Consider the following 16,288-nt stretch of genomic DNA (forward strand, 5'->3'; position numbering starts at 1 on the left):
AATTGGCGCATAAATGAACTTGTTTTAGTAATTGAACATTGCTTGCTGGAAACACTATTTAATAACCAAAGACTGGATTTACAACTTACACACAATGATCATCGTTGGCACCATTCATTGCCAGGAGCTTGGACACAACTCTAATGTTGCGATGGGCAAATTGTGTTTGGTGCCGTTTTGTTTAGTTTTCCCTTTTCCCCTTCTTAAAAAAAGGTCCAGACTGAGGGGGCAGCCCTGGTACTTTAAAGGCCAGCAGTTGCTACTTGATGAATGCATGTTTGACACCAGAGGTAAGATGATATATAATTGTGTGTTTATTATAGAATTTATAGTCTCATTTAGAATTGGAGGACTTTGCCCCCCCCGACCAAAAGGTGCCAGCCCTCTCCTGAAAACAATAAACTTCATATAATTCTACACTTTGCAATTTAAAGCTGAAATATAGTGTTTCAAGGCTGTGCTATTTGCACACAAAAACTTGATGTTGGATTTACAATAAAAATATTTCAATAGGACAGCAATTCTGAAGCACAGTGTGAATTATATCCAGAAACAAATGGCAAGCGTACAGATACCCAACAAGACGGCAATTAATATTTAAATGATGTTTGCCTTTTCCTATTTTAATCTCTGGCAACAGAACGTTACATGAATATTTCAAGATTTGTTATACTGCATGTCCAGCTTGTATTCTTTGTTTTAAAAATTACACTTTCTTGGGGGCATATAATTTCTTGACGTTCGAGAGTCACAAAAAAAAGTGCCAATTGTTGACATAAAGCATCTGTTGTCTTATTCTTGTTCCTAAATCCCTTTTCACTACATTGTATCCCTATCATTTTACAATGTCTATAAATACTCTGAATGTATTTGAGAGTGAGTATGCATGGTGACTGTAATTACTTTGTACTGACACGCCAGACACTGAATTATATATGAGATGATGCATTTATTGACTTGCTGTCTCTCTCCTCACACAAACAGACTGTGTCTAGGCTACAAAAGATAAGTATGAAATACATGGGTCATGATTCACTATGCTCTGTCAGGGCGAGATTTGGAATTACCCTGACATAACTTCTCTGATTTAGGATTGAGTTGTGATAACTTGACAATGATGGTGTTACAAATGTTTATTTTGGCCATCTTTTCATCCCTCTTTCCTGCTAACAAACCAAGTGCTCATGCAATGCTGGCTGCTTACCTAGTTACCAAGATGTTAAGGTTCAAATATATCCCTAATAGCACCGATTCAGATGCAAAAAGAACCTTTTACATGCATACAAGTTTTGCGAAGAAGGTAGAAATACATTCACTACTCCTAGGGAGTCAGAATGCTCCCTTGGTTAACAACTTTCAAAGCACTATGTGTACCACTGAATATCCTTTCTTGTAAAAAAGCAATCCAGTGTATTGCTAAAACCCCCAAGAGAACTTGCGATAACTTCCTCCAAAGCTTTACATCTTTTACTCTGAAGCACATCATCTTTTGTTTAGGATGGAACCCTGGCTACCGTTATCTACTGGTGATTTCCCCCACTGAGAGCTTTTAATGGACTTTTCCCCATAGTAAATAAACCAAATTTAGCAAAATCCACGATTACCCTTAGTTCTGCAGTTTTGAATTGAGCATTTTCCAATACAATAACACCTTTCTTATAAATTGCTGATCACAAATTTAAACAGCACATTCTACATGAGAACTAATCAGAGCTTTGCGTAGAGCCACAATCACATTCTCCAATTCTCCAACTAATTTAGGCAGTGAACGGCCCATGGAGCAGACAGCGTAATATGGCTGCTTGCTACCATGGCAGTAGACAATGATTGTGGATGGGATTAAACTGCCTGCATGATATATTGTGAGATCAGCTAGCTGGCATGCTGGCAAAAAAGTGAGTCCAGATCCCCTCGATACAAACTGAAACTCATACAAGACAAATACATATCAGTGAGTCCAGATCCCCTTGATACAAACTGAAACTCATACAAGACAAATACATATCAGGACTGGTCCGGGAAATAAAACCAGCCCTGGTATTTTATAAACACGTTATCATCATACTTATCTAACAACTGTTTTTCTTGCATAATAATTAATTATGCATACATAACATACATATAATATAACATTAATTATTCAAATGGAGGGTAACTTAACAATATAGGTTGAACAGATTAATTTCTCATTCCTGGCTGTTTTCTCTGGATTGTTAATCCGAGGCAGGCTGTTTATCATAGAAGAAATTTTAGAAGGAGAAGAATATAGAAACCGAGACAAATTTGCGTGTAATAGATATTATTATTAAGTAAATTAATAACTGCAAAGAAATATATCTGAAAACATAATGAAAGGGACGTCGAGAAGAAAAAATTAAATAGCTTAATTTGATGCTATAATCTACAAAGCAAGCAGTGGCATATACTTTGCCATGACTAATGAGTATTCATAAACAAAAAGTACTTTAACTTTAGTCTGGCAAAGATAAGCAATATAAGTAACACTGAGAAGTGATATCTTACACTATTGATGAGCAAACGTTTACTTTGTTGTGTTTTTTTATTACGGTTTCTGGTTACTCTATGGCTGAACAATGCATATAACAATAGCTAGGATGGATAGCCTCTTGATCTTATGAAGTAAAACAGTAAGTCTCAACAGATAGGTATAATCTTCTGGGGCACCTTGTACGCCTGCCAAAGAGTTTTTAACTAAATGTGATGAAGAAGTTAGTACCGGTACGTCTTAAAGTACATATGTTTTTGTTAATTGTATGTATAGTCAATGTTAATGTTTCTGTTTTAAGACTTTGTTTCTCTTCTACTTTAATAGTACTACAGAATCTAATTTTCACATCGACATTACAATAAATACAATATTAAATGATGATCTAACTTAAGACCAGGTGTAAAATAGATGAACACTGTGTATTGAGGAATGTTTAGTTTCTGAGATAAAAAATCAATAATTACAATAAGGTAAACTGACTAAAAAAAGGCAGCGAAAACAAAAGGTCAAGATATGTAGTCGCACCTAACCTCTTTTTAGAGGGACAAAGTTAAAAAATAATATACATAATACTTTCATAAATTATTTAAAAAGGTATTCTTTAAACATATATTACATTTATATTAGTAATAAGTAAGCATTCATCATCCCCCAGGGAAGCCGACTTTTCCCTCCGAAATCTTATAGTGCACGGGATTCTGGGTACGCATATGCAAATCAGTTTAACAATGAACACCTCTTTTTCTTAAAAATTATTTTAGTCTAAGAAACAAAGCATGGAAACAGGGGTTTCTTGGCTGAATTTGGGAAACTACCCAGAAGCTAGTGAGATGATCAAGTATCTGGTGATATTAAATCTAAGCGCTGTATAGTTGCAGTAGAACAGAAGGCAGAACTCTCACTAATGCTATGGAGAAGAAGCACAGTTTCAGGATAAAACAAGATAGAAATGTCTTTTTCTACACGCAATAAATTAATTTCAGGATAAGTCTGGTCAGAGGTCACGGAAACCCAGAGAAGGAATTTTAACACATCTGCCTAATCTCTGCCCTAGAGGCTGACATTAGTTAACTGTGTAATGCCAGACAACAGATCCCAAAAACAATAAACAATCCAGGAGAAAGACTGTGTAAAATTAGACTTTTATTGTTACTTATCACATCTGTAGATAACTTTTCTGAACAATAGTAGAATTGTGATTATGGGTACATGGGTACATGTGTATATACTAAAAAGAAAAGTACAAAAGTATAAAATATAAAAAAAAATACCTTTTTATTGGCTAGTATTGCTTTTGACTTGATAACTGAAGGTTCATCAAGTGGAACGGTAGTCCAATAGATATATACTTTTATATTGCAATACTGGACTACTACAGCTATCCCAAGCTGCATCAGCATATACAAATATTTTATATAGTGTATTGAATATGAAGGGAGATTTGAAAATGCTTGTAATTATCCAGTTCCAATATAGATTTTATTTTGCAAATATATGTCATATTGAAATATTCACACATTTGTAGTAAAATAATTTGTGCTTGCAGTTTATTGACAGATATAGTCCTTAACCTTCTCAAAAAAAAGAAAAAGTCTGAAAAACATGCTTTGGATAACGTCTCCGGGTAAACATGAGCACCGAGAAGCATTAACCTACCCATGCCAGAAGAAGCAGGTTGCTTTTCACAGCTCCACAGTAGCCAATCATTCCCACGATGATCAGAAAACAACAGACAGCAATCATCACCGGATGGAACACAGGGAAATAAGTCACTACAATGGCCTCTTCCACCCTAAAAATGCAGTGGCGTCAGATAGTGATAGTAATAAAATAACGTATAAAATGCATGATCAACAAGCCTAATAATGCCTGATTAGTTCCTGAGTTTGGTGTTTTGGAAAAACTGGTTCAAAGACAACATTTTTGGTACTATTCTCTATTTGGATTCATCATTCCTCTGAAATGTCAACACCTTGAGTACATGAATGAAATGTCATGTCTTTTTAACCAGAGTCTTTTGTTAAAGTTGATACTTTTTATTAGACCAATATAGAAACAGATGTAAAGTTGGATACATTCCCGGGACCTCAGAAGTCTCTTCTTCACATAAAATGCATCACGTTTTTTAGCTTTTCATTTAGATTGTCTGCTTCTTATATAGAATCTGGTGAACACTTAACGAGACTCACCAAGCTTTTAATGTACTTTTTAATCAATTATGGACGATTACAATATTTGATTTATCTTCTGGCTTGGTTGGATAATTGATCATTGATTATTGGATTTAGGCTAAGAGTGCAAGTACTGAACACACCCTTATTATAAAAGCCCCGAAAGCAGTAAATTGGTAGATGACCAAAATTAATAGGTTCCCAGCCATCATATAATATAATGCGAAAATCACAATTACCTTCTATATACAACTCAGAACCGTGGTATAAAACTAGCCCTATAAATGGGCAAATAGGATCTCTTCTGCCTATCCCCAGCCTGTCTCTCTCAAACAACTCTCAGAAACTTATTGACCGTAATTATATAAACAGCATAACAATATTATGCATGCAAATATAAAAGTTACCCATTTGTTATTTCCCAAAGCAAGTAACAGAGTAACCCGAGATTAGAAGTATGTTTCAGAAACTACAATTAGATACACCCTATTAGCCCGGATATTACAGATGTAGGAAAAATAAACAGAAAACAATTTTACCACTGTATGGTTGAAAGGGTAAGATCAAAAGAATGGACCAGCATGCAGGAATTTCGCACTAACATTAAAAACCACGGTACACTAACCATGTAATTCTTTCAGTAGAAATAGCCTAGGTTTAAGCCATTCAATATGCAGAATGTACACAAATGCACAAAAGACCCTGGAGTGTTGAAATGCATTCTAATTTTACTGTTTTGATGTTTCCTTTTAATAGGAGTTGCTTACCTTGTTTCTGCAGTTAGTGTAAGCACATTATTTATGTAGTCTCTCATCCACGCAGAAACTCCCAAAACACATATCGACATCAGCTAGAACAAACAGAAAGAGTATAAATATCATGTACAGCCATACAACAGTCAGCAGCTGTAAGATTACAGACCTGTCTCTTATGGGAATTGTCCTCCTATCTCTTGTTCATTCCTCTAACATAAAACGTAGGTTCATTTTATGGCACATGGCAGACAGAGGTAGAACCCAAGGGCAATACATATGTTCCAGAGCAGAATGCTAGCCGATATATTGTTGTGACACTTACACGTATAGACATAAGGATTACAGCACCAAGCTAAGATTCCTTCCTTCTGAATTTAAGGGAACATGAGGCTCTACACCTCTTCACCTTAGTCAAAAAAGTAATCTTCATATGATTGCTTTCACTCTGAGCTTTCAGGTTGAAAAGTATCAGGGAAGAAGTCGCTGAGGGTCCTACCAAGGCCGCGAACAGAGATTCTGGGACGGAGACTCTGGAGCTGTTTTCTCCTTAAGATGGAAGATTCTCAGACCTCATACTCAATCAATGTCCTGGTACCTTGGGGTACTAGAAGCAACAACTGCCTGTAGGCCTGCACAAGCCTATGATCAGTAGAGCTACTGCGATGGCACCTAAATACGGAGGTAAATACCCATAAAAAGGTAAATGTATACATATTCTATCCATCTAGACTTTTACAGTTCACAGCCATGCTTTTACATCTGGCAGCAGCACACTATACAGGACTGGACCAAACCCATGAGCAGCTATAATGATCATTGGGCAGCATAAGCACAGTGTCTCCATGGCCGGTCTGGGCTTGCCCATAAGCGTTCTTATTCTAACAAAAATAAAAATCAGTTGACAGTCTATTCACAGTAAATTGTAGCAGATGATTGTGGAAGAGGAAAAATATAAAGCACTAAAAATAGTACGGAGAAAGTATGTGGAAATGCATCACACCACCAGCCAATCCATCATTAGAACAAGTCTCAGTCTCTTTATCACGTCACTATTAGTGAACACAATATATTTCTCCCACCAGCACCTCACCAGGAAAAGGATGAGAGAGTTGTTAAAAAAACAGAGAACAGATTGAGGGAAATAAAGGATAATGTGGGCAAAGGCAGGTTCCATCATATAGAATACCCAGGTGGTTTCTGTTACCTCCATGTTAGGGAGCAAGTGCAAGACAATACCATAGGCTGGCCCTGGCTGCAAGCTGCACGAAGACGGACAAATAAAGAAAGAGTGTATTCCGCAACTAAAGTCCAGGTTAAGCTAAATGTTACTGTCTTCATTCTTTTCTCATTCTTTTCAGTTGCATCACCACGATTTTCATTTACGTTAAACCTGTGTATACTCGTTTCAATAAGTAAAATGCTATTGTCCCTTGGGTAACCAAGTCAATGTATGTACATGTTTAAACATACACATGGTTCTCAACCAATGAAAAATATGTGTATGTCACCAGATTAATGATATTTGCTTAAAACTCACAATGAAAACTAAAGTTCACATAATCAGTGTTTTTATGGTTTTGACTGGAATTATAAGATCACGTTGAAGCTATCTTCAATAAATTAGGATTACACAATATTGTCTATGCTTTTCCCCTAAGCTCTGTAAGAACCTTGTGTAAATAGTGAAAACTAGACTGATTTCTGTTAATTTTGACACAAAGCAGACCTTAACCAAGACAACCACAAATCATACTACACTGTCTCTAAAAGTGTTATACCATGCTTGTGGCAATAAACTACAAAATAGTGATCCACCATTTAACACACAGAGGGTCAGAAGAGGTGTAAGGCATGTCATATATTGATTAGAGTTAATTTAACATATTTTATTGTTAAAAATTGGATAAAAAAATTACATTCCTATCAACATTTTCTGTTTTAGTTATACAATTTACTGTATTAGTTATACAAAGAGATAGTTGCTAAATTTTGGTTTCTAGAAGGTTATCCCAAATTTTATGTATTTGCTCCAAGAAAACAATGTTATATGAAAAATGCTTTCACTTTTATCTCTGAGCTTTTTTCTCGAGTCCTTTAACTACAAATTGCTTTTTATATAGAAGCCTTAAACAAAATAGTTTATAAAAAAATTTTGGGTACACAGTTTCTGCAGACAACCGCCTTGATCTCATGTAAGTATTGTGGTCATATTGTATTCTCATCTGCCATACAGATTCGTTTCCCACCTTGAAATCATGTTCCCTGCTGAAAATCATCTATCATTTGACTTTTTTCCATAATCCTATGTATCTTTAAACATAGCCTTAGATGGTGAGGCACGTATAAGCCTGTTCCATATAGCAGATAGTTTTAGAAAAATATTTATGGATGTTCATGCTCCATGCAATGACAATTGTTTCTTATGCCTTTGTCATGAAAAGGAGCTGTAAAATTAAAAAATAGCCATTTCTCATGCATAGCAGATCATTTTTAATGAAAGTATGCAATATTATCTGATTTTTCCAGGTCTTGAATTTTTTTGTCTCTCATTTTTTGGTCACTAGCTAGATTTAATCAAATTATATTTTGGTAGTTAGACATGTTGTAGAAAATTTTTTTTTACAATAGTTTCAATGGCATCCAAGGTAATAATTATATGTCTCTTATAAAAAGGTATGTTTTTCTTTATTTGGAATACAAGGGTTTCTTATTAATCAGGCAGCTGTTTCCTTAAAGCATGATTTGTTAGGCTATAGTTATAGCAAGTGAGCTGAGAATGTAGCGTGAAATACCCAACATTATATTATTATTCCTCCCTATAGTCAATATAAAATAAGTGATCGACATGACTGGACTATCATAAAAAAATACAATAGTCAAGCTGTTTTCTTATGTGACATTAACCTTTTTTATATTGTCTTATTGTCCAAAAAAATAAATCAGAGGTTTTCACAAAGCAAAAAAAAAAAAGAAAAAATAATGTCATTGTGATCACATGGCAGATAATAAACAAAAAATATTTCACCCCCCCAAGACCATTCATCATCATCGGCTAAGAGTATGTTAATAAAGACATAGCTAGGGATTAAACTAGTTCAGCAAAGCTCTCCCTATCCTACTCCTCATGGGACGGGCTTGCCTGAGATGAGGAGGTGGAGCTAAGTGCATATAACAGTAGAGCTACACCCAGACTGGGCATCTGGCAAACCTGGCAAATGTAAATCACTTACCTTTACTGCTTCTTTGATGGCAGATACGGCCCTTTAATGTGCAGTCATGGGTAGGCTACAAGCTGCCGCATGCTGTGCCAGTGTAAGGGGCAGCATTATTTATGTTAGGAAAGCAGATACACATCCGTCATTTACCTGCCTCTGGTCTTAATATAGGAGGCCCGGTTTAAATTTTAAGACTGGGGGCTTATCCCCAGTGGGGACTGGACAGAACCTGGATATATACATGTCCCAACGTCACCACCTCTACCTAAAAATTTTACAGCAGCCTCATAGGTGTGAAAATCACCTGATTCCTGGAGCCTTATTGGGGAAACTTGAAAAGTTCCCCAAAATGTATACAAGCCTTGGGACGCTAAACAAGTAAGCAGGTCCTTTGTTACTGGTTTACATATGTCTGTCCAATCTAGTTTGCATACCATTATATCTCATATGTAAAGTGCTACATCGATTTTAGTCTGTATATAAATAAATCATGGCACTGATATTAAGACAGGGCTTAAGCCTTTGCATTAAAGCTGTAAAGCTTGGCTCAGCAACAGGTCTTTTGTGGATGTGATTTTTGTTCTCTGTGTGTACCCTTATTAGTAAGGTGAAGTTTCGTTCAACCAATTTTCCCTCTAGTACAGACATTACAGTTTTTAAATTATCATTATATCCATTAGGCTACAGCAACAATGATTACCTTCTGCCTAAATATTATACTTTGGTGTTAACAGTACATGGAACCATAAATCCTGACCAATTTTGAATGAGCGATAGTGCTGCTATAGTAACTGTCAGATGATGATCTCCAGTTATTTCTGCAGTTGTAGGTATTTTACAGTATAATTGAAATGTTAGATTTAAATTACTAGATCTCACAAACCTGCCAAATGTTATATAAATCGATTCACTAGGTTTAGCAGATATAAAAAAAACCTCTAATTTTAGCATTTATGTCAAGATTTTTTTACATAAGACCTGAAGCAAAATTGAAACCCACATAAAACATTTTTTTAAATTCACTTCTATAAAAGAAAAGTGCCAAGATCATGAGATATTGGTGGGTAAAGATAAGGAACACGAGAAAGCAGAGAAAGGAAAATCAATAGAATAATACAAATCAGCCATTCTTACTTTACAAAATATTGATTAGTAGAGCCATTTCATGAGTAGTATCTTGAAAACACCTTTCATATTTTCAAATATTTTACTTCAGAATGTAGAATTGGAACCAATGGCAGGACCATTGCTGCTGGTTGCCCAAAGTCCCAGGGAGACCAGTAGAAGACAATAGGAGGCACTTCAACGCATGTGATTGCTTGACAGCCACGATGCCAATGGAATTGCTTTTAAACATTGACCTTGTCAGTGATTGCTGCCTCTCTCATTTTTAGCATGAACTCCCAGTTTATTGAATAGACCTCTTATCCCATGAGGGTTATCAGTCAGTCCTCCATAAAGCATATGACTGCATTCATTTAGGAGCATGATGAAAGGGAACATATTGCTTCTTTAATCAAACAGAAAGGGTGATAAAATAAGTGCCCTGGAACTAAAGAAGAGAAGAAGCTGGCACAAGAACTGGCACATGCGGCAGCAGTGTACATTGATCAAAGAGAACATAGCCCTTAGATCTTTGGAAAATACCTAGTAATCCTGTTAAATGAATTAATGCTTAGCTGTGCCCTTTGATACTCTCTTTTTCTTGGCCAGCTGTAACCTGAGTCGAAACATTGCCACCTGCTTTAGAGACGGGAATGGTCTGGCCCTCTCAACTCACCCAGAACAGCAAATTGAGGGCGTAGAGCAGGCATCGTAGGCACTTCACTGAGTCCTCTCTGGCCATTGTGCAATCTCGCAGAAGAATGGCCCATCCTTTCACCGCTTCATCCTCTTTTGGGACTACAGCAGTCTCAGAGCACTTCAAAAGGAATGGGAGAGGGAAGAGATCAGCTTGCATGTAGCTCTGATAAAAGCAGAGCCCCTTTACCGGTGGCTGTAACTATTATTGTAGAACATGAAAAGCAGGTGCAGTTATTCAAACAAATAGGACCAAAACAAAGTTAAACCAAATTCCCACCACTTCATTATTTAATCTCTAAAGTGGGAGTATCATATTAAATGTGGAAACTGGATCACATATAAACACCATTGTTTTCCCACCTCCACAAAGTGCTTACTTTACTAGTTCATCAAGTAAATATATTTATTGCAAACACTGAAATTGCTTTAAATGTATAAGACAACAATGCCCCAAATCCTCTACTACGTGGCACAAGTAAACAGACACAATTAAATGTTCTGTTTAACAGGTAGAAAGGGTCAACTTCCCCAAGAATAACTACTTTCTATTATTAATGACACAATTTGTACTAATTAGCAGCTGCACAAATTATATCACTATGTGAATCATATATTAAAGATATTGAAGAGTGTTGTACCAAGTATTATGTATTGTAACAAACATAATAAATTGAAGAGATATATACAATAGTATCACTAAATACCACACAAACGGGATTCAGATTCTAAGTGCTTGAATTATTTAAATGTCTGATTAACTAAGCCACAAAGGACATAAAGTATGCTCACAAACAAAGTAAGCATTTCACTCCTTATAAAGAACTTTTAGAATTAGGATCATACCACACTGTAATCTTTTTCTATTGATACATAACCTTATGTATCACTTTTGACACGATAAAGACTTAACATGACAGTGTCAGTATCTGTAAGATAAGTTAGCACAAGAACTTGTTCAACTTTTTCTTTTCTTAGAGACTGAGAGTGAAAAATCAAGAGAGACCAAGGGATTGAACTTTAAGGTAAATGTAATGATTCATTATGAAGCACTCTCAGTTCCTTACAGAATACTCTTTCTTTGTACCCTGGCATTGTGAGAGATTCACTCTGGGATGCAATGCTTATTCCCCATTTTCCAAGAAATTATCCATCACACAATTAACAAGATGAGCCATGTGTTCCCCTCAATAGTCTAAATTACCACTGAATTTCCCTAGAAAATAAATCATTTGATTAATAGAGGAAAAGTTTAACATACACTAACCTTTTAAAGCATTAGCAGCATTTCTATATGAATAACAACAACATTGCCACAATTTAAAACTGAGCAAGTGTAACAAAATAACTGATTAAAAGTTGCCATTAAGACTGTTAAACAAACCACTAAAAGAGCAAAAACAGCAATCTGGCACATATTTTATTCCATATAGCTGTGGAGGCATTATTTATAAATGAAAGCATTGCATTTGTGTAGAGTACCAATGCAAACCAACAAGATCTAACTTCTGTAGGTGTCCAGCACAAATCTAGCTACAGCATAAGCATCTTTAAGTAGATAAGTGAATAGCAGCAAATATGCTAGTAGACAGGGTTTGTCGTTTACCTTGGTGCCTGCCAGAGAAGAAGAGAGTCTGGTGCTGTCACATTACCCTGTGTGCTGTCTCTTCTGATGGCATGGTGGGATACTCAGCCCCTGGGTAGGAATGTGGGAATGGATGGCTTGTACACAGTGCTGGAATGCTGGATTCTCCAGCCTGGGGGCTATGACCTGGAGCCATTTGTGTCTGCGCAGCTGTGTGTCAGAAGGGAAGCACAGACACAGTGTCCTCTGTAACACACACTTTCCCCAAACATCTGAAATGCAGGCAGCAGCAGCAGCAGGATCCCCAGCACAATATTTACATGGAAACATTGTAAACTCCAACACAAATTAGCACCTTATTACCACTTTAATGCCAGGTGCTGCACAGCTAACCTCTCAGTCAGATAACAGTCTGATTCTCCATGTACCTGTGATCGCTTTCTATCCAATCTCTCTTCCCCCAAAGCATCTAAACTTTCATGACAACTCCACTTACTTTATGTTGTAGTCATGGCTCAAGAAGGAGATCGGTTTGGACATTGCCAGATACTGCTATGTGATTCTGCGAGTGTTAACAGGCACATTTCATTTCCAGTATGTGTAGCGGAGGGTCCCAGCTCTGCTCTTCCTGTTGCAGATCCCCCTGTGTGTAGCAGAGAGCTCAGCTGCTCTGCACCCTGCCAAGACCCAGCAAGCAGGCGAAGGAACTTCCGTGCGCCTGCGCAGTACACTGCTCAGCTTCATTGTTGGATCTTAGAAGACATTTGATAACTTTACCACACAGCTAGGAATAACTCACCCCAGGATTCATTCCACTAAGTGAACACAACCATTCCCCGCTTGTACTATTTTCAAATGCGTGCTTGACAACATTGCAGAAAGCTTTCCCAGAAAAGACTTCTAATTCAGTCTGTGTTCAACTTGTAAACTTTGTAAAGTCATTTTAATTTTATAGTTATTAAACCTCTATCTGGTTAATTATAAATAATGTAATGGTTAGAGGTCAAGAAAGATATGCCTGCACAATATATGTGTTAAAATAACAGTACTCCTTCTAACAATAATTATTATTATTATTGCTAGAAGGAGCACCAACAAGATAATTATTACCAAACTTACCAAATGGTGATTTTGGAAATCTAAATAATCAAGAAAGTTTGGTAAGCTGCAAAAAAATGAAAATACGTTTAAATTGTTATGTTTGATAAAGAAACAGGTGGACATTAACTGCTCTCAATTGATCTTATTCAATGTTAAGCCAAACTTAAAGTGCAGCCAGGATATTTTGAAGACCTGAAGATGTTACATTTCATAAAATTATAACCTTTATAATGTTGTACAGTACTGTGCAAAAGTTTTAGGCATGTGTGGAAAAAAATGCTGTAAATTAAGAATGCTTTAAAATATTGACGTGTTCATAGTTTATTTTAAGCATTTAACAAAATGCAAAGTGAGAGAGCAGAAGAAGAATCTAAATCAAATGAATATTTGGTTTGACCACCCTTTGCCTCCAAAACAGCATCACTTCTTCTAGGTACACTTGTACAGAGTCAGGGATTTTTCAGGGGATATAATTTAGTGTATAATGAAACAATAACGCTATTATATTTATTTATATAGCGCCAGCGGATTCCGTAGCTCTCTTACAATCAATGGAATAATTAAAATTTTAAAACAATAACAAACAGGTGCAAAAGGAGAACAGGGCCCTGCTCTTGCAAGCTTCCAATCTAGTTGAGCACCAAACAGATGCTAATGATCATCAATTTAATTTGTAGGTTGAAATGCAGTCATTCATTAAAACAGAAAAAGTTGTGTAGGAGAAGTAAAACAGGGTCATAACCAAATCAAAAGTCATACACCATGCCAAGACTGAGCACAGCAACAAGACACATGGTAGTTATACTGCATTGGCAAGGTATTTCCTAGGCAGAAATTCCAAGGCAGACAGAGGTTTCCAGATGTTCTATCCAAGCTCTTTTGATAGAAACGGGCAGGGCCAGACTGGCCTATCGGGAAATTTCCTCGTAGGCCACCTCCCCCGTGATTGGTCTTGAGGCCTGCTATCCAATTATATGTATGGCCACAGCGGCCAGTGCAATTGCCGCCGCAAAACAGAGATCTGTACCAATTAAAGCACAGATCTCCTCTCACCGCACGTATGCCAGTTAATCCTGCATCGACTATGACGTCATGGCAGATACAGCAAGACCTCACTGGAGACCGCTAGACTCAGAGACCGAGGACAGAGAGGTAAGGAAAGAAATATGTTTGTATGAGTATGAAGGGGGTGTGCTAAAGGAAAGGGTATGAAGATGATGGGGAAATAATGCTGGGTGGATATGAAGATGAAGAGAGGGTATGATAGGGGCATAAAGATGGAGGGGCATGATTGTGATGCAATATGGGATGAAAATAGTGGGGGATGGAAAGTTTGGTGGTTGGGGATAATGAATGTGGTGGGGGGGGGCACTGTACCCATACATACATACTGTACGTACATAGACAAACTCTAACACCTTACACATATATGAACATACATGCTCTAAACATCTTAAGGAGAGCTACACATTTATGTGTGCTATTTATTATCTACTGCCAAAGTAATTTCTGTAATTTACAGAACTTTGTTTTCAGTAACTTATATAAATGAATGTTTAAAATATATTTTCGCATTATTCAAACTATACTGGTGCTCAGTTGGTCCTAACCCATTACATGATGCCTTGGGTCATAGTGATATTAGGAATGTGTTCTCATATGTATCTTATTTATGAATAATGTGTTTTTCAAATATACTTTTAGAATGCATCGGTTGTCCTTATAAAAAAAAAACAACATATTGTATGTGCAGTGTGCCCAAAAATGACACGAAATATGAGGCTTGTATTTAATTACTTCCAGGCATGGATTCCCAGTCTGGCCAAGGAAACGGACAATGTTGAGGACCGTAGATGCAGTGGTTGGTCAAGGAAAGAGCAGTAGATGAAAGACACATCATGCTTAATTCAATTTACAATTGGAAGATGTCCAGTAGTGCCATCAGCTCAGCACTGGCAGAACAGCGGGTCCCTGCTACACCCTTCTTCTGCCTGTAGAAGTCTGGTCAGAAGCAGTCTTTGTGGAAGACTTGCAGACAAAACGCCATGCCTCTGATGTGAAAACAAGGCCAAGCGACTCAACTGTTCACAAAAAATCAGGAACTGGGGTGCAGAGAAATGCTCTGGACCGATGAGTCAAAATTGTAAACATCTGGTTGTAGCAGAAGGCAGTTTGTTCGCTGAAGGGAGTGTTTGCAGGCAGCAGTAAAGCATGGTGGAGGTTCCTTGCATGTTTTAGGGATGCATTTCTGCAAATGGTGATGAGGTCAGAATTAATGCTCTTCTCAATACTGACAATAACCCTAAACATACAACCAAAGTCTTGAATAAATATCTTAAGTGTAAATATGAACAAGACTCCTGGAGGTGACAGTAAGGCCCTCACAGAGCACTGATCTCAACATCATCGAGTCTGGGGTCACATGAAGAGAGAGAAGCAACTGAGGCTGAAAAACAGAAGAACTGTGGTTAATTCTAATTAATTCTGTTTGGAACAATCTACCTGCCAAATTCCTTAAAAAGGCAAGGCAGGTGTACCTAGAAGAATCGCTGCTGTTTTGAAGACAAAAGGTGGTCATACCAAATATTGATCTGATTTATTTTTTTCTGCTGTTCACTCCCTTCACATTTTGTTAAATTATTAAAATAAACTATTAACATGTCTCTTTTTTTAAAGCATTGTTACTTTACAGCATTTTTTCATACCTTAAACTTTTTATACACTTACCTACTACCTGTTCCCATGCTGCACATCCTCCCAATGTCCGGTCCACTGCAAGGTGCGACAATTTGCAATGGACTACACGGCTGAGACAGCGTAACCGGAAGTGACGTATCGTGTGACTGCCATGTTTTTTTGTACCTTCTATGGGTGCTACCATGGTGGTTCTTGTATGACATCACAGACACTTATTTGGCTCCAAATTTGATTATTTAAACCTCTGATTTCAACCCTATGGCAACCAATCGCGGAGCTTGTTTGCTATATTTGTTGTTTTGGTGTTTTCTTGGTAATGTTGATCTCAGCTATTGTTTGAGCTTGTTTGAGCTTGCTTGACCGCTACCTGCCCTGACCTCTGCTGTATTTTGGACATCTGTAGGCAGTTGGTGAACCTGATTAATCATTATTGCCTTCTTTGTAAAATACAAACA

The 16,288-nt window shown here is 37.0% G+C and overlaps 1 protein-coding gene across 1 annotated transcript in view; it reads right to left on the bottom strand.

Moving 5' to 3' along the window:
* The window catches only part of TSPAN12 (tetraspanin 12), a 38,627-nt gene extending 25,918 nt beyond the window's left edge, over positions 1-12,709 (bottom strand). The window contains exons 1-4 of the mRNA XM_053465096.1: positions 12,532-12,709; positions 10,431-10,571; positions 5,448-5,530; positions 4,166-4,301 (exon numbers count right to left, since the gene is read on the bottom strand). Of these exons, the coding sequence (XP_053321071.1) occupies positions 4,166-4,301; positions 5,448-5,530; positions 10,431-10,496 (285 nt within the window). The 5' untranslated portion in view covers positions 10,497-10,571; positions 12,532-12,709. The remainder of the gene's footprint in view (positions 1-4,165; positions 4,302-5,447; positions 5,531-10,430; positions 10,572-12,531) is intronic.
* Positions 12,710-16,288: the final 3,579 nt, after the last annotated feature.

This window comes from Spea bombifrons, chromosome 4, assembly GCF_027358695.1.
Source record: "Spea bombifrons isolate aSpeBom1 chromosome 4, aSpeBom1.2.pri, whole genome shotgun sequence".
NCBI classification, from domain to species: Eukaryota; Metazoa; Chordata; class Amphibia; order Anura; family Pelobatidae; genus Spea; species Spea bombifrons.